At 36.7% G+C, this 22,839-nt stretch overlaps 1 protein-coding gene across 1 annotated transcript in view; it reads left to right on the top strand.

The window, feature by feature from the left end:
* LOC121139419 (transcription factor BTF3-like) overlaps nucleotides 1-22,181 on the top strand; it is a 151,056-nt gene extending 128,875 nt beyond the window's left edge. The window contains exon 2 of the mRNA XM_040743302.1: nucleotides 21,380-22,181. Within this exon, the coding sequence (XP_040599236.1) occupies nucleotides 21,380-21,726 (347 nt within the window). The 3' untranslated portion in view covers nucleotides 21,727-22,181. The remainder of the gene's footprint in view (nucleotides 1-21,379) is intronic.
* Nucleotides 22,182-22,839: the final 658 nt, after the last annotated feature.

The following is a 22,839-nucleotide window of genomic DNA, read 5'->3' as shown; positions in this document are numbered from 1 at the left end:
CCATAAATATTACATATTAATTAATGTATTTCTGGTGTATGTATGTGTTATTTAAAGATAGTTTATCTGTTGGAGAAGTGTATAAAGACATAATTTATGAGATCAGGGCCCCATTTATTTGGACTATTCAAAGAAAGCAGGAACCATTGAGAAGGTTGAAATGATCAGATCTGTGTAACATTGAATTGTTGTTTGACTATGATCTTGCTGTACTTCAGTTTAATGCAGATGATATATCATCCTCTTATTTGTATTTCTACATACTCACTGCCAAGAACATTTTACTATTCTTTATTCTTAAAAATTGCTTCTATTCTCTTACTCATTGTTTTTCCAATTATTTTCTATAAACTAGAATAATAAGATCACCTGGAAGTTTGTTTGAAATGTAAAATATTAGATCCAGTCCCAGACCTACAAAATAAAATGTGTGTCTTAGTTATCTTGAAGTTAAAACATATTAATATTTGAGAACTGCAGTTCTAATAATCAGTGCTCTTGTCTCCCCATGCTCTGTGGTTAAGTCTGTGCCTCACCACATTGCAGATCCAACTTTTCTAGGGATTATTAGCTTGTCAAGATCCAGTGTATCCAAAAAGTCTATAAACTAATGTATTGTTTCTGCCTGGAATCCCTAAACTGCATTAATCTGGGCAGTGCTGTTATAGCATTAGCAATTAATAAATCAACACATTTCTGCCAACCCCAATCCATGACCCTCTTAGTTTCTAGCCATTATTGGGAGATTACTTTTCTGAGAAAAGGGTATGTCTTAGTTAATTTTTCCTTGCTGTGATTAACCCCATGGAAAAGAAACAGTTTGGGGAAGAAAGGGTTCATTGTAGCTTACAATTTATAGTCCATCATCCAGGAAAGTCATGTCAGGATCTCAAGGAAGTAACTGAGGCAGGAATTGAAGTAGAGACAATGGAGGAATACTCCTCAATTGTCTTGATCCTACTGGTTTTCTTGTACATCCAAGGCTGATCTGCTTAGGGAATATAATGCCAACAGGAGCTAGGTCATCTTGTATCAACTGGAATCAAGAAAATTCCCCACAGACATGCCCACCTGACCTGAACCCATAGGAACAAGGGTAGCAAAAGACAAGGTATTAAGTGGGAGGACCAAAAAATGAGAAATGAAGAAGACAAACACAATAGCAAGGACTAGGAGGTCTTGCATAAATTGATGACTTATGCCAAGCTAATTTATTAAGAAGTATACATTATATATTAAAATGGCCAAGGTCAGCAGAGAGCTAAGTCAGACAGTGTTGACAAAGAGAACATGGGATAACTTTGACACAATGCCTTATGACTGATAATCACAGCCCAGAAGTAAGAGTTAGATCTTCAGAAACCACAATCTTGACTCCTTCAAGGCACAGGCCCCATCGCTAGATCAGCCTGGCCAAGTCCACTCTTGGTCAAGGACACAGATACTGTTCCCTTTGTCTTTTCATCAGGGAACCCAAGAAAGTCTTGGGTTGATCTAGCTTCCCACACCCATAAACCAATCTGATGAAGACAATTCCTCGACTGATGTTCCCTCTCTCTTTTAGCATCAAGTTGACAACCAAAATTATCCTTAACAGGCTGCATCAAGCACAGTATTATACACACAGGGGTAGAAATAATTGCTTTTATGTCTTTAAAGTCATTTTGGGGCAAGCAGCTACTAGATTGGATCCATGATTCAGTTATGCACTATTCTCTTTCCTTACCGTTTTCCTTCCTTGCTTTTCTTTGGTAGCTGCTTATACTCAAATTCTAGGATGTACAAGAGAATGGTCACAGTCTTCGGAACTTCAGTAATTTCCTGTCTTTATCCAAAGGCCATATCCTAATCAGAAATAACATAATTCTTTGTCTTGTTCCAGTCCCACAGTTGGACAGTATTTCTTTATTGATGACCCCCTTTACCTCCTCAACTCCATATTGTTTTATCTCCAGTTGTTCATATATTCCTTGAGTTGACTCAAGCTAAACCAAGTACCATTAGGTATAGTCTATGTCTTACTGGTTTATATGTCCCCCAAAATTCCACTGCTAAGATTTTTGGCTACATAGAATCATTGCTCTACAATTAAAATGCAAGTCACTGTGAGAAAATAATTTATCAAAATAGGGAATCAAATTTCATATAAATTATAATTTAAACTCTATTTGAATTTTATTATTCAGGACTTTTTAGAAAAAGGTTAATTAACATTTGGGTTTGATACACATATTGAACAAATTTACTTATTAAAATGAAGTTCATAAGTATTGAGCTGATTTATACTGGAAGGAAATTTTCTGTTTGGTAATTTGAATTCTATTTCTTAGATAAATAGTTTTATACTTCTCTAAGCTTAGCTGAATATGCGAAGTGATAGATTCAAGCCAGTGGAAAGAATGCATGGATCTTACTCTCACCCCCGCACACTCTGAAGCTACATTGCTCTCTAAATGGGAGCTTTTTTGTTAGTTCTTTCAAATGTTTTGTAAGTCAGAATAAACTGTAATATAATTTTTCTGAATTAACTAGTCTGCTGTAGTCTTATTATTTATAATTTGTTAGGCGTGTTTGGTGAAACTGAACAAAGTGTGTGCAGTCAGTACTTGATTCCATATTTATCTTAGCTCAATACGAGAGCAAGAAACCTTATTAAAAGTAACTGAACTCATATGGTGGGAAATCTTGGCCAAGTCGCCTCTTCTGATCAATGCCAAGAGAACTTGAGTGGGAAAGCATGGGACTCCAGAACGCTGAGCACTTGAGTGCAATTTGCATGACAAGACTTACTTTTACTGTTACAGCTCCTTTGATAACAGGTTTATGAGTTTGCACTTCAGCAGAGAAGCCTACTTCACAGCCCAGCATGGTCAAGGTTATATAAAATACAACCATGTTATTTGTCTTCAGAAAAATATCTGAGGTATGGGAACATCATTTCCCATAACTACTTTCTGGAAATTGAGGATGACCATGGGCATTCCAGTGTTCCTTCTGACATTCCAAATTCCCTTCCTGAGAAATACCAACATTGGATATTCTTATGCCCATGTTACAAATTCATTATAATCACACATAATCTTAATTCACACCCAACAGATGGATTTGTCAAAGTCATTTTTGAAACTTTGAATGAGGTTGTGTGTTAGTGACTTTTGTTGTCATTAGGACCTAGTACCTGGCTTGCAATGTGAGAGGATTTAGTCTGTCATCATGGGGAAGGCAGAGTGACTCATACTCAAGGAAGAAGTGGTAGGCTTCACAGCATCTGGCTGAAGCAGACAGCAGACAGAGGAGCAGGAAGCAGAACCAGGCTATAAAAGTCAAAGTTCACTTCACTCTCCTTAGTGGCCCATGGCTTCCTGCAATGTATCATGTCTGAAGGTTTCACAACTTCACAAAACAGCATCACCAGTTGACCAAATGCTCAAAGTTGAAGAACAAACACATTTAGTAGAAAATATTTCACATTGAACTTGCAATGACCATTTACCACGTTTTCCACAATTCCAAACCCCTTTAAAATTCACTTTCCAGATTTGGATGTGTAAGAGTATGAATGATTAGAAATGGCAAACACATGCTGTCTAAAAGCCAATCAAATTTTTCTTTAATGAAAAACCTTTAATAGGTTAAGTTCCCTAATAGGCTTTTCTCCAAATACAAAAGTACCTTCTGCTGATGGCTATCTTCTGGTATCTGATGCAAATGCAAATACTTTCAGGAATGGTAAGGTCTCTAGATTTGGTAGCGACTCAGAGCTGGAGAATATCTGTGATGTGACATGTCTAGTCACAAGGATTAGGGCATCACTAACTAGTGCCCCCAGATTGTCATAGTTTCTATAGTTGACATGATTCCTTCCAGGAAGCTGATAACATTGATATTTCAGCTGTATCGGTTTTCTAGGAAAGTTGAATTAAATCAAGATTGACTTCCAGAGGAGAGTTAGCTTTTTCAATATGCCGCCTATATAGGCTAATAAAATATAAAGAGACAATAACACCGTGAGAGAATTGCAACAACTATACAAACTTTGCAAGTGTTGTAAACCTCATGTTTTAATAATACAATGGTGACAATTCCAAGGAATCTGAATGCCCCATGACAACATAAAAGCTATTAGTAGACAGTGCAAGACAAGAAAAGTTAGACCAACTGCTTCTGAGTTGTGTATGATAAAGTTATTGCCTCTGTACCCAACTGTTAGATGTGCAGCATTGGGAACAAGTAAGGGCTCTTAGGTCGGACTGCCTGTCCCTTTCTGTATACCCCTAGACCAGTAGTTAATCTCTTTTATCTCAGCTTTCTATCTGTAGTCAAAAGTTAATAAATGTATCTTGTCATAGAGGTATGTGAAAATTTAAATAAAGTAATGTAAATAGAGTTATTAATGAAGTGTCTAAAACACAAGTAAAATCAAGACATACATGAAAGTAATTGATTAGTGGATAGGCAATTGTAATTGTTTATGACATTTCCTGCAGAGACTATTTCTGTGCACTCCAGAAGAAGTAGGAAACCTCTGCAAGAATATCAGTAAATTTGGAGTGGAGAGTGGAAACAACACGTACAGTGTTAATGGCAAAATACCACGAGTCGTGACTTCAAGCGAGATCCTGTGGTAGCCAAGGTTCAGGGCAGAACTGTTGCCCTGCCCTTTCCACAAATCCCACTGCTAAGCGGTCATTCATTTCCTTACAGTTTACAGTTTAGCAAGCACGCATTCTCTCTTTCTCGTCCAGCATAAACTAACACACACACACACACACACACACACACACACACACACACACACACACACACGAACACACAGCATACAACACACAAAATCTTAGACCAGAATCTTACCCCCAAAACATTGATTGCTGTCCTATGCACCTTGGGTCAGGATCAGGGGAAGAGGCTGACTTAACAGAGTGAAATAGCAAAATAGATGTTATAGGGCAATGGAGCCATTCTGGGTTTTTCTCATCGTGAAAATTATAATCAGTTGATCTACATACAACCAATGGGTAAAAATTATTCAATGTAAAGTATATATTAATAAAACTAAAAATAAGAAAATGAGAAAGGGAGGTATAGGGGAAGGAAGGAACAATTACTAATAACATCCCCTCACCATCATCTGTGGAAACAGAGTAGAGTGACATTTGGGTTGGATATTTGTATCTCAGTGGAATTATTATTTTGATATAATTCCATCTAATGATGGTCTGACATAGAAGTTTGGACTTGACAATGATGTGAAGGCAGCATTAAGTATGACATTAATGGAAGCTGTACTTTGAATTTTTAACCATGATTTTGATGTGTGGCATAGTATGTCCTTGTAATGATAAGCTTTTTCAATCAGGTGTCTAGAAAACCCTGCTTTGTTGACTATGGATTCCTTTTGGGGGGGCAGGTTTTCTTCTATAAAGCATTTGTGATTTAGGAAACTTTCTATTTATGATGGATTTATTGGAATATAGTCACATCTGAGTATAAGCATCTGAGTATTTTAACTTGAAATAGGAAACAATGAAAGTACTGGTAAAAAATTAAGTATAGTTTAAGATCCTATTTACCTTCTAGAACTAATAACTAATAACAGAGAAATGGTAATATTGAATTTTAATAGAATACCCTGAGAAAATAGCTCTATCAGCAATTAAGCAATATTCGTAAGTCAAAGAGCAATAAAGCAAGCAAACAACCAAATTATAAGTTAATTTGGGGATTTTTTTTCTGTTTTTCTGGTAAGTGGGACAGCATAGATGCTCTTATCATGTATACAGTGAATTTAAACTTTCTTACCTCAGACCCACCTAGCTCCTGCATTTGACTCTCTTTCATGAGTTAAAATAGAGTTTTGGTTTCTTATGATTCTTTCTTTCTCACTAACCCTCAAGATTAGTAATGTAGAAACTGCAGACTTCAATTGAACTGATAGATGGGCCCAGTAAGTACCTTTAAAAATAGTAAATGGTCAAATCTGACCTTTGGATGCTGACAGCAGAGGGGTAATTGCATTGAAATCATTTCCCTTCCAGGGAGAGAAGCTTGCTGAGTGCTGGCCCCCTGCTTAAATAGAACAGGGTTATTTTTTCCTCACAAGTGAATCTTCTGACACTTTGAAGCCAAGTGTCATTACTTTTGCCTGGCTCGTGGATTGCTAGATTCTCCATAAGTGTGATTTAATAGCCTGAATCTGTCATGAAATATCTATAGCTTTTTGTGCCTTGAAGATTTTGAATTTTACTTATAACCACATTATTAATGAAATGACTTACATATAACATGACACAATATAGCATCTTGTGCAAATAGTACTATTCTAGTACAAGTGTACATTTTGGCTTGAATTTGGATAACACCTAGACAGGATCTGATAAAAAGTAAATATTTAGTCAGCAATGTAGGTGTCATCTTTTTGCAAATTTTTAAAGGATGATTAAATAGTGAGACTCTGCATTAAGCTAATAATTTTAATGAAGTTTAACAATTAAAATTTAAAAGCAGAATGAGAATATAGTTCAAAGGAAGAATATTTACTGGCATATGGATACCTTGGATTCCATTTCCATTATGACAGGACAAAGAAAAGGTATGTTGCTGAGATATACATGTAGTAAGTTAAATTATTTAAAATTTAAAGGTCTATTTTTAAATATTTGTCTGAATTGAAGTTCCTTTCTTTTTTAAATTTAAGTTAAAAACAAATTTGTTTCACATGTCAATCCCAGTTCCCTCCCCTCCCCTCCTCCCCATCCCTCCCCACCAGGACCCCCAGCCCCCACCCAATGTACACTACAATCTCCAGGGAGGGTGAGGCCCGCCATGGTGGATCTCCAGAGTCTGTCATGTCATCCAGGTAGGGTCTAGGCCCGAATTGGAGTAACTGTCTATATCTAGAAAGTACATGCTTTTGCAAAAATGGCATATATCAATACTTTTACAAATAGACATTCTGATTAAGGTAATATTTATATTTTATAATGGGATGGCCTTTCCCTTGCTCAATCCATTTTACTTTATGCTAGCTTTATGAAGGTATAACTGATAAAAATTGTACATATTTAAGGAAATATTATGATGGTATGCATATGATTTATGAAGTCCTTATTGCAATGGGAAAATTGACATACTCAAATTACTTCTTGTGAAAAGCACATTTAAGATTATTCTCAATGACTTTTAAGGGTTAAATGGCTCAATTTTAACTATATGGACCATATTATATATTGCTTCCCTAAGATGTAGTTTAGAGTTAATGCATTTTAGCCACAATCTTCCTAATTTTTCCTGTTTTTTAGCCTAGGCAATTTTGTATATTAGTTTTTGTGAGTTTGTCTTTCTTAAGTTTCATGTATCACGAGGATATAATAATTTGTCTTTCTGAATTTAGCTTATCTGATTTACTTACATGTAGAAATGGTAGAATCCCCTTCTTTTTAAAGCCTGAATATGATTATATGATTTCTCTCTCTCTCTCTCTCTCTCTCTCTCTCTCTCTCTCTCTCTCTCTCTCTCTCTCTCTCTCTCTCTCTGTGTGTGACATTTTCTTTAATCACTCATCTTTGAATAGATACTAGTGTTTTTCTATATACTGGATGTTGTGAAAATTGTGATAAATGAGCACTCACATATATCACCTTAAGATAGTGACTTTATTCCTCTGGATCCATGCATAGAAACTGGCTTGTCTACTCACGTGGTAGTTGTAATCATACATTTTTAGGAAACTCTATATTACTTTCCTTAATATGTGTTCCAAGGTCCAATCCTACTCACAATGACTTGTAATTCTCTTTCTTCACATTCCCACCAATGCTTGTTAAATTTTTCTTTTATGCTATAGACATTCTAAATGTATAAGGTGATGCACTATAGTTTAGATGTGCAGTTCCCTGACTAGTTAGGCTGAGCATATGTTAATAGACCTGTTTGCCATGGACATATTCCTTTGGAGAATTTTCACTCAATTTTCTGCTCATTGTAGAATTGGATTTTTATATTATCCCTTTATCTTATGTATATTATGCAAATATTTTCTTTAAATCTATAGGTTTCTTTTGCCATACAGATACTTTTTAAAAATATCCTTGTTTGTTTTTGTTGTCTCTGATTTGGTGTTATATTAAAAAAATCATTGTGAAGATCAGAGTCACAAGACTTTCTTATATTTTATTTTTTTCTAGAAATTTTATAGATTCATTTAAGTTGACTTTTCCATATGATTGGGAAGAGGTCTTATTTGCCCTTTTGTACTGATATTAAATTTTGTTAGCAGTGTTTATTTAATATGGTATTTCAAACATGTTACATTCTTTATATCTTCCTTACAGTTTTATATATATATATGCATATATATAATTGAAAATAAACCCATGTGTATGTGGGTATATTCTATATTCTGTTAATTTTATGTTTCCATGACAATACCCTACTTCTTTGATTATGATACCTATAAAACGTGACCTGAGAGCAAGGTGTTTGATGCTTGAAGAATGTTGCTTTCATTCAAAATCTTTCAGATATTTTATGGCATTTATCATCTCACTCAAATTTCAGATGATTTTCCTATTTGTACAAAAAGTCCATTAGAACTTTGAAAGAGGTTATATTGAATTTATATATCAAATTAAGCAATATTGGTGTGATGATATGGATTCATCTGGCCCATGAATGCAGGATATTATTCTCTTTATTGTTTCTTCAACTTCATCAATACATTAATTTTATATTTCTTTAAAAAATTTTGCTGTATCCATTGCTGTGAGTATTCAAGACATCCATAATTATTATTTCTATTTCTTCTTTTAATTTTGTAAACATTTACTTTGTATATTTAAGTGTTCCAATGGTTGATGCATATTTATGACTATATCTTCCTGATGAATTTACTTCTTTATTGGAATATTATTATATAATGACTTCTGACTTAATTTATGATTTGGGACTTTCTGTTTTATATAATACAAATACATTAGAAGAAAATACTTCTGATTGGTTTTGATTTCTGTTTGCATTGAATATCTTCCCATACCCTGTAATTTTCATTCTTTTTGCGTTGGTAAAGCTAAATCAAGTCCCTTGTTGGCAGTTTGTAGTTGATTCTTATGTTCAAATCTATACAAGGATTTGGAGTTATGTTTTGTGTAGGGTGATAGGTGTCGATTTATTTTCATTCTTCTTCATATAGTTGTCCAGTTTGACCAGCACTATTTGTTGACTTTTCTCAGTCTTCTTTGTCAAAATTCATGAGTCTATATGTATGTGGAGTTATGTCTGGATCTTTAATTTTATTCCATTGATCTAAATATCTGGTTTTTTTGGTGACACCATTCTGTTTTTATTGCTATAGATTGGTAGTACAACTTGATATATGACATGATGTTACTTCCAACAGTTCTTTTGTTATTCAGGGTTGTTTTAGTTATGTGTCTTGATTTCTTTTTGTGTGTGCTTGTATGAAAGTAGATATGAAATTTAATCCCACGCAACTGCTCTGTCTTATTGGATATTTTAATCTAAATATAAATAGGCAAAGCAATTAATGAGTTTACTCTTGTAACTGCCATGTGAGTTGGTTTCCCAATATCCCCTTCTCTAAATTACATCCCTCTAATTTCATCATTCTTTATTTTTAAGTAATATCTCCTATAGAGCTTTGCTTTGTGGTACATCAAACTTAAATAAAACCAGTTATAACACTATATTTTAAAATCTAACAATGATCATATATACAACCTCTACATATTTTTTTTACCAATTTGTATTTTGTTAAGACTTACTTTGATGAAATCCTTTTTTTTTCCTTTTGGTAATATGTATATCTTTCCTTGATTCAGAAGGACAGTTGATGGAGAATATCCTTCTGTATATGTATTTCTCTTATTGGTTGATGAATAAAACACTGGTTGGCCAGGCAGGAAGTATAGGTGGAGGAATAAGAGGAAGGAGGAGGCGGCAGAGAGAAACAGAGAGAGTTGCCATGTATTGACCAAAAAGATAGGACAAGCCAGTTGTTCTCTGGTAAGATAAGGTCATATTACTATTTATGGATTAATAATTAAAAGAGAGCTAACCAGTAAAAAGCTCTAACCATTGGTCAACAGGTTATTTTTTTAATTTAAAATGCTTTCTTTTTTTTAATGTAGGTTAGAAACAATCTTTTTCACATGTCAATCCCAGCTCCCTCTCCCTCCCCTTCTCTCCTGCCCTCTCCAACAGATCCCACAGTTCTCCACCCAATTTCCACTGTGATACCCAAGGACTGTGAGGCACTCCATGGTGGATCTCCAGCATCTGTCTTTTCATACAGGGCAGGGCCTAGGCCCTACCCAAGAGTCTGGACTGAGAAAGCCTACCATATTGTGGCATGGGTACTCAAAGTCTATTTGTACTTCAGGGATAAATACTACCCAAGGCCCCGTAGATTACCCAGGCCCCTTCACTTGCACCCACATTCAGAGGGTCTGGGTCAGTCCCATGCTTTCCACACAGCCATCAATCTGGAGTCCAAGAGCTCCCCCTTATTCAGGTCAACTTTTTCTGAGGGTTAAACCAGCCCATTCTTAACTCCTTTGCCCATCAGTTCTCTCTTTCTGACACTGGATTCCAGGAGTTCAGTTCAGTGTTTGTTTTTTGGTATCTCCCTCTGTTAACATCAGTTACTGGCTTAAGGATCTGTTTCCTAAACTCTTTGGCAGTGGGATTGTATGCTGGCACTTCCCTGATTCATGTCTAAAATACATATATGAGTGAGTACATACCATAATTTTCTTTTTGTGACTGGGCTACCTCACTCAGGATGATTTCTTCTAGTGCCATCCATTGGCCTACAAATTTCAAGATTCCATTGCTTTTTTCCTGCTGAATAGTACTCCATTGTGTAAATGTACCGTATTTTCTCTATCCACTCTTCAGTTGAGGGCATCTAGGTTGCTTCCAGGTTCTGGCTATTACAAATAATGCTGCTATGAACATAGTGGAACAGACATCCTTGTTGTATGAATGGGCATCTTTTGGATATATGCTTAAGAGTGGAGTTGCTGGGTCTTGTGGTAAGGTTTATTTCATTTTTTTCTGAGGAATCTCCATACTGATTTCCAAAGTGGCTGAACAAGTTGGCACTCCCACCAGCAATGGAGGAGTGTTCCCATTTTAATACATCCTCTCCAGCATAAACTGTCATTGGTGTTTTTGATTTTAGCCATTCTGACAGGAGTGAGATGGTATCTGAGAGTTGTTTTGATTTGTAGTTCCCTGATGGCTAAGGATGTTGAACACCTTCTCAAGTGCCTCTCAGCCATTTTAGACTCTTCCTGTATTGAAAATTCTCTATTTAGTTCTGCAGTCCAATTTTAATTGGATCCTTTGGTGTTTTGGAGACTTGCTTCTTGAGTTCTTTGTAAATTTTGGAGATCAGCCCTCTATCAGATGTGGGGTTAGTGAATATTTTTTCCCATTCTGTGGGCTGCCTTTTTGTCTTGCTGACTGTGTCCTTTGCCTTACAGGAGCTTCTCAGTTTCAGGAGGTCCCATTTATTAATTGTTGATCTCACTGTCTGTGCTACTGGTGTTATGTTCAGGAAGCTGTCTCCTGTACCAATTCCTTCAAGGGTACCACCCACTTTCTCTTCTAAGATGTTCAGAGTGGCTGGATTTATGTTGAGGTCTTTGATCCATTTGGACGTAAGTTTTGTGCATGTCGATACACATGGATCAATCCGCATTCTTCTACATGCCAGCCTCCAGTTACACCAACACCATTTGTTGAAGATGCTTTCTTTTTTCCATTGTATATATTTAGCTTCTTTGTCAAAGATCAGATGTTCATACATGTGTGTGTTAATATCAGGGTTTTCAATTCGATTCCATTGGTCTACCTGTCTATTTTTGTGTCAATACCAAGCTGTTTTCAGGACTATAGCTCCATAATAGAGCTTGAGGTCAGGGATGGTGATGCATCCGGACGTTGCCTTGTTGAACAGGGTTGTTTTGGCTATCCTGGGTCTTTTGTTTTTCCATACAAAATTGATTATTGTTCTTTCAAGGTCTGTGAAGAATTGTGCTGGGATTTTAATGGGGATTGCACTGAATCTGTAGGTTGCTTTTAGCAGGATTGCCATTTTTACTACATTGATCCTACCTATCCAAGAGCATGGGAGATCTTTCCATTTTCTGAGGGCTTCTTTAATTTCTTTCTTTAAAGATTCAAAGTTCTTGCGATGCATGTCTTTCACTTGTTTGGTTAGCGTTACACCAAGGTATTTTATTGTATTTATGGCAATTGTAAAGGGTGATGTTTCTCTGATTTCTTTCTCAGCCCTTTTATCATCTGTATATAGTAGGGCTACTGATTCTCTTGAGTTGATCTTGTAGCCTGCCACTTTGCTGAAGGTGTTAATCAGCTGTAAGTGTTCCCTGGTAAAGTTCTTTGGGTCATTTATGTAAACTATCATGTCATGTGCAAATAGTCAAAGTTTAACCTCTTCCTTCCCAATTTGTATCCCCGTGATCCCCTTTTGTTGCTGTATGGCTCTGGCTAGAACTTCAAGTACAATGTTGAAAAGGTATGGAGAGAGTGGACAACCTTGTCTTTTTCATGATTTTAGAGGAATTGCATTGAGTTTCTGTCTATTTAGTTTGATATTGGATGTTAGTTTACTGTATATAGCTTTTATTATGTTTAAGTATGTTCCTGTTATCCCAGATCTCTCCACGACCTTTATTATAAAGGGGTGTTGGATTTTGTCAAAGGCTTTTTCAACATCTAGTGAGATAATAGTGTGGTTTTTGTATTTCAGCTTGTTTATTTGGTGGATTACATTGATGGAATTTCATATGTTGAATCATCCCTGCATATCTGGGATGAGACCTACTTGATAGTGGTGAATGATTGTTTTGGTGTGTTCTTGGATCTGATTTGCCAATATTTTATTGAGTATTTTTGCATCAATGTTCATGAGGGATACTGGTCTGAAGTTCTCTTTCTTAGTCGTGTCATTGTGTGGCTTGGGGATCAAGGTTATTGAAGCCTCATAGAAAGAGTTTGGCAAAGACCCTTCTGCTTCTATTGTGTGGAATACTTTCAGAAGGATTGGTATAAGCTCTTCTTTCAATTTCTGGTAGAATTCTGCACTGAGGCCATCTGGACCTGGGCTTTTTTTGGTTGGGACATTTTTGATGACTGCTTCTATTTCCATAGCGGTTATAGGTCTATTTAAATTGCTTATCTGTTCTTGATTTAATTTTGGCAAGTCATAGCTACCCAGGAAGTCGTCCATTACCTTTAAATTTTGAATTTTGCGGAGTACAGGGTTTCAAAGTATGACCTGATTATTCTCTGAATTTCCTCAGAGTCCGTTGTTATGTCCCACTTTTTATTTTTGATTTTGTTAATTTGCATGTTTATGCTCTGCTGTTTGGTAAGCTTGGACAAAGGATTGTCTATCTTGTTGATTTTCTCAAAGAACCAACTCTTCGTTGCATTGATTCATTGCATTGTTTTCTTAGTTTTTACTTTATTGTTTTCAGCCCTCAATTTTATTATTTCCTGGCATCTACTCCTCCCGGGGGAGTTTGCTTCTTTGTGTTCTAGAGCTTTCAGCTGTGGCATTAATTCTCTAGTATACCTATTCTCCAGTTTCTTCATGTGGGTACTTAGTGCTATGAACTTTTCCTGCAGCACTGCTTTCAAAGTGTCCCTTAGTTTTGGGTATTTTGTGTCTTCATTCTCATTGAATTCTAGGAAGTCTTTAATTTCTTTTTTATTTCTTTTTTGACCCAGGAATGGTGCAGTTCTGCATTATTCAATTTCCATGAGTTTGTAAGTTTTCTGCAATTTGTGTTGTTGTTGAATTCTAATTTTAACGTGTGGTGGTCTGATAAGATGCATGGAGTTATTCCAAATTTTTGTAGCTTCCGAGGTTTGATATTCTGCCAAGTATATGGTCGATTTTTGGGAAGGTTCTATGTGGCACTGAGAAGAATGTATATTCTTTTTTATATGGACGAAATGTTCTATACATGTCTGTAAATCCCAGTTGGGTCATTACTTCTATTAGTCCCTTTGCTTCTTTGTTGAGTTTCTATCTGGTATTCCTATCTAGTGGTGAGAGTTGTGTGTTGAAATCTCCCACTATAAGTGTGTGGGGCTCTATATGTGATTTAAGTTTTAGTAATGTTTCTTTTACGAATGTGGATGCCTTTGTATTTGGGGCACAGATGTTCAGGATAGATACTTCAACTTGGTGGATTTTGCTTGTGATGATGTATCGACCTCCTTTATCTCTTTTGATTGATTTTATTTTATAGTCTAATTTGTTAGATATTAGGATTGCTACCCCTGCTTGTTCCTTGTGTCCATTTGATTGGAAAAATTTTCCCAACCTTTAACTCTCAGGTAATGTCTGTCTTTGAGGGTAAGGTGTATTCCTTGTATGCAGCAGAAGGATGGGTTCTGTCTTTGAATCCATTCTGCTAGCCTGTGTCTTTTTATGGGTGACTTAAGGCCAGTAATATTGAGGGATATTAATGACCATTGATTGCTCATTCTTCTTTGATTTGGAATGGTTGTTGTTGATGGAATTATGTGTGGAATTTCACCCCTTTTTTTCTTTTGGCTGTTGGTAGAGAGGGATTCTTTAATGCCTATGTTTTTCTGGTTGTAGTTAACTTCCTTGGGTTGGAGTTTTCCTTCCAGAACTTTCTGTAGGGCTGGGCTAGTGGATACGTATTGCTTGAATCTAGTTTTGTCATGGAATATCTTATTTTCTCCATCTACAGTGATTGAGAGCTTTGCCGGTATAGTAGTCAGGGCTGGCATCCATGGTCTCTTATTGTTGGTAGAATGTCTATCCAGAACCTTCTGTCCTTCAGAGTCTCCATAGAGAAGTCAGGTGTAATTCTTATAGGTTTCCCTTTATATGTTACTTGGCCTTTTTCCTTAGCTGTTATTATTATTCTTTCTTTATTCTGTATATTTGGGGTCTTGATTATTATGTGGCCAGGTAACTTTTTTTGTGTCCACTCTATTTGGTGTTCTGTAAGCTTCTTGTACCTTCATTGGCATGCCTTTCTTTAGGTTGGGAAAGTTTTCTTCTATGATTTTGTTGAATATGTTTTCTGCCCCTTTGAGGTGGTTTTCTTCATATTCTTCTATACCTATTATTCTTAGGTTTGGTCTTTTCATAGTGTCCCATATTTCTTGGATGTTTTGTTTTAAGGATTTGTTGGGCTTAAGATTTTCTTTGGTTGATGAATCTATTTCTCCTAGTGTATCTTTAACACCTGAGATTCTCTCTTCCATCTCTTGTATTCTGTTGGTAATGCTTGTATCTGTAGTGCCTGACTATTTGTCCAGCTTTTGTATTTCCACCCTTTCTTCAGATTGTGCTTTTTTTATTGTCTCTATTTCAGTTTTCAACCCTTGCACTGTTTGCATTGTTTCTTGCAATTTTCAGTTTATGTTTTCGTCCATTTGGTGCAGTTTATAAATTTTTTGGTTTGTTCTTTCTTCCATTTCTTGCATTTTTTGGTGCTTTTTCTTCCAGTTCTTGCATTTTTTGGTTTGTTTTTTCTTCCATTTCCTGCCTTTTTTGGTTTGTTTTTTCGTCCATTTCTTTGAGGGATTTTCCTATATCCTCTTTTAGGGCCTCTATCATTTTCATGAAGGTGGTTTTTAGGTCATTCTCTTCTGCTTCATTTGCATTGGAATGTTGGAGTTTTGCTGGTGTGGAGTCTCTAGAATATGGTGGTGTCATATTTGTTTTTCTGTTGTTGAGTGTGTTTTTGTATTGTCTCTTTCCCATCTCTTCTTCTAGTGGGCGCAGAAAGAGCCCCTTACTAGTCTGCTGGTTAGGGGACCAGAGTTCCCTTTCGGTGGGTGCTAGCATGTCCAATAATCTGGTAGTTCTTCTATTTCTTGTCCTTGTTCTGGTCCCATGGGTGAAGAAGACCAGGAATCTGGAATGCTTATCCTCCCACCTGGTCCCCTGGTCCCTTTGCTGGATCTTTTGGCTTCCTGCTCTTCTTGGTAGAAGAGAAGACCTGGAACATGTGGTTCTTGGCTCCTGCCTGGATTTGAAGCTCTGTGCTGTTCCCAGGCAATCCCCAGGCTCTGGAATGCAGTCCCAGATGTATGGCCTGTTCTACCTGGTCCCTCCAGAATAGCTGGTCCCCTGCTCACGATTCTGAGCCTGTTGTACCTGGTCCCAACGGAGCAGATGGACCCTTGGTTTCCCTGGATCTGCTGGTTTCCTGGTCTCTGTCAGTATTGTATTGATTATTTTTCATCAATGTTCATGAGGGATATTGGTCTGAAGTTTTCTTTCTTAGTTGTGTCTTCATGTGGCTTGGGTATCAAGGTTATTGAAACATCATGAAAGAGTTTTACAAAGACCCTTCTGCTTCTATTGTGTGGAATACACTGAGGAGAATTGGTATAAGCTGTTCTTTGAATTTCTGGTAGAATTCTGCACTGTGGCCATCTGGATCTGGGCTTTTTTTTTGTTTGGGAGACTTTTGATGAATGCTTCTATTTCCAAAGGGGTTATAGGTCTATTTAAATTTTGCTTATCTGTTCTTGATTTAATTTTGGCAAGTAATAGCTATCCAGGGAGTCGTCCATTTCCTTTAGATTTTAAAATTGTGTGGAGTACAGGCTTTTAAAATATCACCTGATGATTCTCTGGATTTCCTCAGTGTCCGTTGTTATGTCCCACTTTTCATTTTTGATTTCGTTAATTTGCATGTTCACACTCTCTGGTTTGGTAAGTCTGGATAAAGGTTTGTCTATCTTGTTGATTTTAGAAACAATTTTTTATTACATTGATTTTTTTGTATCGTTTTCCTAGTTTCTGCATTATTTATTTCAGCCATCAATTTGATTAATTCCTGGTGTCTATTCCTCCTGGGTGAGCTTACTTCTTTGTGTTCTAGAGCTTTCTGTTGTATAACTATTCTCCAGTTTCTTCATGTGGGCACTTAGTTCTATGAACTTTTCTTGTAGCACTGCTTTCAAAGTGTCCCATAAGTTTGGGTATGTTCTGTTCTTATTTTCATTGAATTCTAGGAAATCTTTAATTTCTTTTGTTTTGTAGGCAACCAACAATATTGATTGCCTATTTGGTATGACTGGCATATTACATAATTAAGGAATCCTATTACCTCATTAAAACTAATTGCTATTTATCATACTCCAAGTCGAAAATTTTATTTATTTTTTAGATATTTTTTATTTTTAAATTTAAATTAGAAACAAGGTTGCTTCATATGTCAATTCCAGGGCCCTCTCCATTTCCCTCCCTCATTCTGTGCCCTCCCACTACCCCCCAATATCATTGAATTCTATGAAGTCTTTAATTTTTTTTATTTCTTCATTCACCCAGGAATGACACAGTTGCACATTATTCAACTTCCATTAGTTTGTAGGGTTTCTGCAATTTGTGTTGTTGAATTCTAATTTTAACGAATGGTGGTCTGATAAGGTACATGGAGTTATTCCAATTTTTTTGTATCTGTTGAGATTTTATATGTTGCCAAGTATGTGGTCGATTTTTGAGAAGGTTCCATGTGGCACTGAGAAGAAGGTATATTCTTTTTTATTTGGGTGGAATTTTCTATAGATGTCTGTTATTCCCAATTAGGTCATAACTTCTATTAGTTCCTTTGCTTCTTTGTTAAGTTTCTATTTGGTAGTCGTGTCTAGAGGTAAGAGTGGGGTGTTGAAGTCTCCCACTGTATGTGTCTGGGACTTTATATGTGATCTTAGTTTTAGTAATATTTCTTTTATGAACATGGTTGCCTTTATATTTGGGACATAGATGTTCAGAATTGAAACTTCATCTTGGTGGATTTCTCCTGGGATGAGTATGAAGTGCCCTCCTTCTTCTCTTTTGATTGATTTTATTTTGAAATCTAATTTGTTAGATATTAGGATTGCTACCCCCACTTGTTTCTTCAGTCCATTTGATTGGAAAATCTTTTCCCAACCGTTAACTCTGAGGTAATGTTTGTCTTTGAGGCAGAGGTATGTTTCTTCATATGAAGCAGAAGGAAGGATTCTGTCTTCGAATTCATTCTGTTAGCCTGTGTCTTTTTATGGCGCGTTAAGATCATTAATATTGAAGGTTATTAATGACCTTTGATTGCTCATTCTTGTTCATTTTGGAGTGGTTGCTGGTGGTGGAATTCTGTGTGCATTTCCACCCCTTTTCTCTTTTGGCTGTTGGTAAAGTGGGATTATCTATTACCTATGTCCATCTGGTTGTAGCTAACTTCCTTGGATTGTAGTTTTTCTTCTAGAAATTTCTGTAGGGCTGGGTTAGTGGATATGTATTTTTTAAATCTGGTCTGGTCATGGAATATCTTGCTTTCTCCATCTATAGTGTTCGAATGCTTTGCTGGGTATAGCAGTCTGGGCTGGCATCCGTGGTCTCTTAGTGTTGGTAGAATATCTATCCAGAACCTTCTGGCTTTCAGAGTTTCCATGGAGATGTCAGGTGTGATTCTGGTAGGTTTGACTTTGTATGTTACTTGGCCATTTTCCTTTTCTGCTCTTAATATTCTTTCTTTATTCTGTATATTTGGGGTTTGATTATTATGTGGCCAGGGGACTTTTTTGTGATCCACTCTGTTTGATGTTCTGTAAGCTTCTTGTACCTTCATTGGCATGTCTTTCTTAAGGTTGGGAAAGTTTTCTTCTATGATTTTGTTGAATATGTTTTCTGTCCCTTTGAGGTGGATTTCTTCACCTTCTTCTATACCTATTATTCTTAGGTTTGGTCTTTTCAAGATGTCCCATATTTCCTGGATATTTTGTGTTAGGGATTTGTTGGACTTAAGATTTTCTTTGGTTGATGAATCCATTTCTCCTAGTGTATTCTCAACACCTGAGATTCTGTCTTCCATCTCTTGTATTCTGTTGATTATGCTTGTATTTGTAGTATCTGACCATTTGCCCAGCTTTTCTATTTTCAGCATTCCTTCAGACTGTGTTTTATTTACTGTCTCTATTTTAGCTTTCAACCCTTGTACTTTTTGAATTGTTTCTTGTAATTTTTGCTTTGTGATTTCCTCTCTTTCATGCATTTGTTGAAGTTTTTGGTTTGTGTTTTCTTCCATTTCTTGCATTTTTTGGATTGTTTTTTTCCTCCATTTCTTGCAATTGTTTTATTTTTGGGATTTTTCCCCTCTCTTTCTTGTATTTTTTGGTATTTTTTCTTACATGCCTTTAAGGGATTTGCTCATATCTTTTTTGAGAGCCTCTATCATTTTCATGAAGTTGTTTGTAAGGTCTTTCTCATTTGTTTCTTCCCCAATGGACTGTTCATGTATTGCAGGTTTTGATTCTCTAGTTTCTGGTGGTGTCATATTGTTTTTTCTGTTGGTGGGTATGTTTTTGTATTGTTTCCTTCCTATTATTTCTTCCTGTGGGTTCAGTAGGAGTCTCTTCTTCCCCTGTTGGGTATGTGACCACGGTTCCTTTCAGTGGGTGGGAGCAGGTCCAATATCCTGGTGGCTTTCTACTTGCATGGATGGAGGCCATCCTAGTATTGAATCTTAGCAAACTGTGGGTAGGCTGGACCCCTGCCTTGCCTTGCCTGTTCCATGGGTGGAGACCGGGACTTGGAAGCTGGCAGTCTTTGGAGGGCTGAATCTCATTGGGCTGGGATCCAGATCTGCTGTGTGCAGTCCTCAGGTCTTCAGTGTTTCTCGGCCAAGAGCTTATAATTAATATAAGTCTTTGTGTGTTTATTTGGAGCTAGTTGGCTGCAAGACCAGGCTGGAAAGAAATTTTGACAACAAAATGATGCTCAATGTGAAGCAATACAGATTCAATTGCAATAGCAGACATCCCTTCCTCCCTTTGTTTAATGTTTTTTAAACCTGCAGGTCATTATTTTGTGTATATCTTATACCTTGTAGTTTTGTGTTTTTATGTGATTCCTGAGTGTGAGAACATATGTTGCTGCATCTATAAATGATTCTCCTCATGGTGATTCAAAAGAAAATGACCCCCAGTGGCTCATAGAGAGGAGCACTATTAGGAGGTGTGGCCTTGTTAGAGTAGGTGTGACCTATTGGAGAATGTATATCACTGAGAGTTGGGCTTTGAGGTTTAGCAACTCAACTTAGACCCAGTGGCTCACCCTTGTTTCCTGTTATCTGAGGATCCACATATAGAATTCTGAGTCCCTCTCCAGCACTATGTCTTCCTTGCTATGACAATAATGGACTAAACCTCTAAACTGTGAGCCAGCCCCAATTAAATGCTTTCTTTTATAAGAGTTGCTTGGTCATGGTGTTTCTTCACAGCAATAGAACCCTAAGACACCTGTACTTTTTCATTGGCTCCTTTTCTTCTGTTTGCATGTTTTGCCCTGTCTCAACTTATTTGTTTTTGCTTTATCTCGTCTTATTTTATTATTATTCCTTAGATGCTTTTTAAAAAATTTCTAATGACAGACAGAACTCATGTGGATCAGCTGGGAACAGAGGTAAGGAGGAACTGGAATGAACTGAGGGAGACAGGAATTGTAATCAAAATATATTGTATGAAAAAGCATATTTTCAATAAAAGAAAAACATATGTCAAAGGAAAGGATTAGCCTAGACCTTACAATTCTATGAAAACTACTTGTAGTTAGGAACTGAGTCTTAGTATTTCATATATGAAGCATGCAATGTGCTGTAAGCCTGGTCTTACTGAAGAATAAATGTTTACTAAGGGAAACTGTATTAGAAAGTACTGACTTTGGATTTCTTACTAAGAAAGGGAGAGCATTAAAAGCAATGAACTAAACTGAATTCATTTAGTGATTAGTTATGAAGCTAAGAATTTTCTCAAGATTTGGTTGTACAAATATTTTACTTTCTGTCCCAGAACATACTTAAAACATTTCCAATGATTACTATGCAAAGAATTAACTTAATCTTATCTAATCAATTTGTTAGTATAAAACAGCCAATATAATATTTCAAAATGGGATAAGTTAAGATTTTAAAATAATCAACATTAAATTACTACAATTAAAATTATGACTGATTCATGACACAAGAACAAGGACATGAAGAAAATGAATGATGGTTTTTGCTCATTTTTTTTCAAGTCAAGACCCTTAAAGTTGTTGTATTTTAAGAGAAGCAGCTCGCAAAGGAAGGATGCCACTAGACAGTGTTCAAACAGAGTTTTGTTTTTTTCTGCTTGTGTTTTTTTAAATTAGTGATAGGGATCATATAAAGGGGAAAGGTGAGGGGGGAGAACAGGCTCCAGAGACAGGAGCAGAAGGAGAGAGGAGAAAGGAAAGAGGGGGAGAGAAAAAGGGGGAGTGAGAGAGGGAGGGGGACTGAGAGGGAGAGAAGAAAGAGAGAGGGAAGAATAGGAGTTGGGCAGGGCCCTTTTAAAAGGGAATATAGTGAGTGTGCACTATATTGGTTTACAAACCAAGGAACAGTGATCCATTTTAACCACCCCAAAATTCAGGCGTCTCTGGCAGCAAACACCTTCACCATTACAGGCCATGCTGAGACAAAGCAGCTGACAGAAATGCTTCCCAGCATCCTAAACCAACTTGGAGCAGACAGTCCGACTAGTTTATGGAGACTGGCTGAAGCTCTGCCCAAACAATCTGTGGATGGAAAAGCACCACTTGCTACTGGAGAGGAGGATGATGATGAAGTCCCAGATCTGGTGGAGAATTTTGATGAGGCTTCTAAGAACGAGGCAAACTGAATTGAGGAGACTTCTAAAGAAGGAGACACTTGCAGAAGTCACAGGAGCTGCTATTTTCTATCATGACTGCTTTTTAAAATTCTCTTGTTTATGGATCTGATAAAAATCTAAATCTCTAATTTTTAAGCCCAAGCCCCCTGGATACTGAAGCTCTTTTCAGTTTTTGCTTAAACACAATTAATTCTTTGCAGCAAATAAAGCTGAGGAAGCCTGGGAATAAAGTTTGGAAAGAGGTTAATAAATTCTTTTCCTAGTTAAAAAGACAGGACAGTACAGATATCTGAATACTAACAAAAGTCAGTGGGAATTTAATCTTTGGGCTTTAAGACAGCTAGGGTATCTAACTCCAGTTTAGTCATTCAGTAATTTCATTGTGTTACCATAAAATTATATACATATTTTTATAAGGAGCAATTTATTGGGATACTAGCCTTTTTCCCCCTTTGGTTATTTTGAGACAGGGTTTTTTTCTGTGTAACAACTCTAGCTGTCCTGGAACTCTCTGTGGACCAGGCTGAACTCACAGAAATCTGTCTGCCTCTACCTCCTGAGTGCTGGGATTAAAGGCTTGAGCCACCATCGCCTAGCTGGGATACTGGTCTTAATAAAGCATCAGGTTATCCTCTGTATCCCCTTATAATTCACGGCATTTACCTCGTATTAAATGTTGGTCTATCATGGTGGTACATACTTGTAATCCACACAATAAGGATGTACTGGCTGGGGGGATCAGGAGTTCCAGGCAAGCCAGTCCGACCTATTTGGGAAGGTTAGAGGGAGGAAAAGGGAAATGATGTGATTATATTGGAATCTCAAAAATAAAATAAAAATTAATTTGCAGTAGAAAGAATTGGTTCTTTCTTGAGTCATACAAAGCAGAATTGTTCAATTTTAGAATCATCCAGAACAAAATAACAGTTTTAATGTGGCTCAAAGGACTTATGGTAGTGGTGTGGTTTCTTCCAGGCTCTACCATCCACACATTTTGTTGTCTTTCCGTATATCCAGAACCTTAAACAAAGGATGTGATTAAAGTACAGGTCTCTCTCTCTCTCTCTCTCTCTCTCTCTCTCTCTCTCTCTCTCTCTCTCTCTCTCTCTCTCATCAAAACTT

Source organism: Mesocricetus auratus, unplaced genomic scaffold (assembly GCF_017639785.1).
Source record: "Mesocricetus auratus isolate SY011 unplaced genomic scaffold, BCM_Maur_2.0 Super-Scaffold_15014, whole genome shotgun sequence".
NCBI lineage: Eukaryota > Metazoa > Chordata > Mammalia > Rodentia > Cricetidae > Mesocricetus > Mesocricetus auratus.
This window is presented reverse-complemented; position numbering and strand designations above follow the sequence as displayed.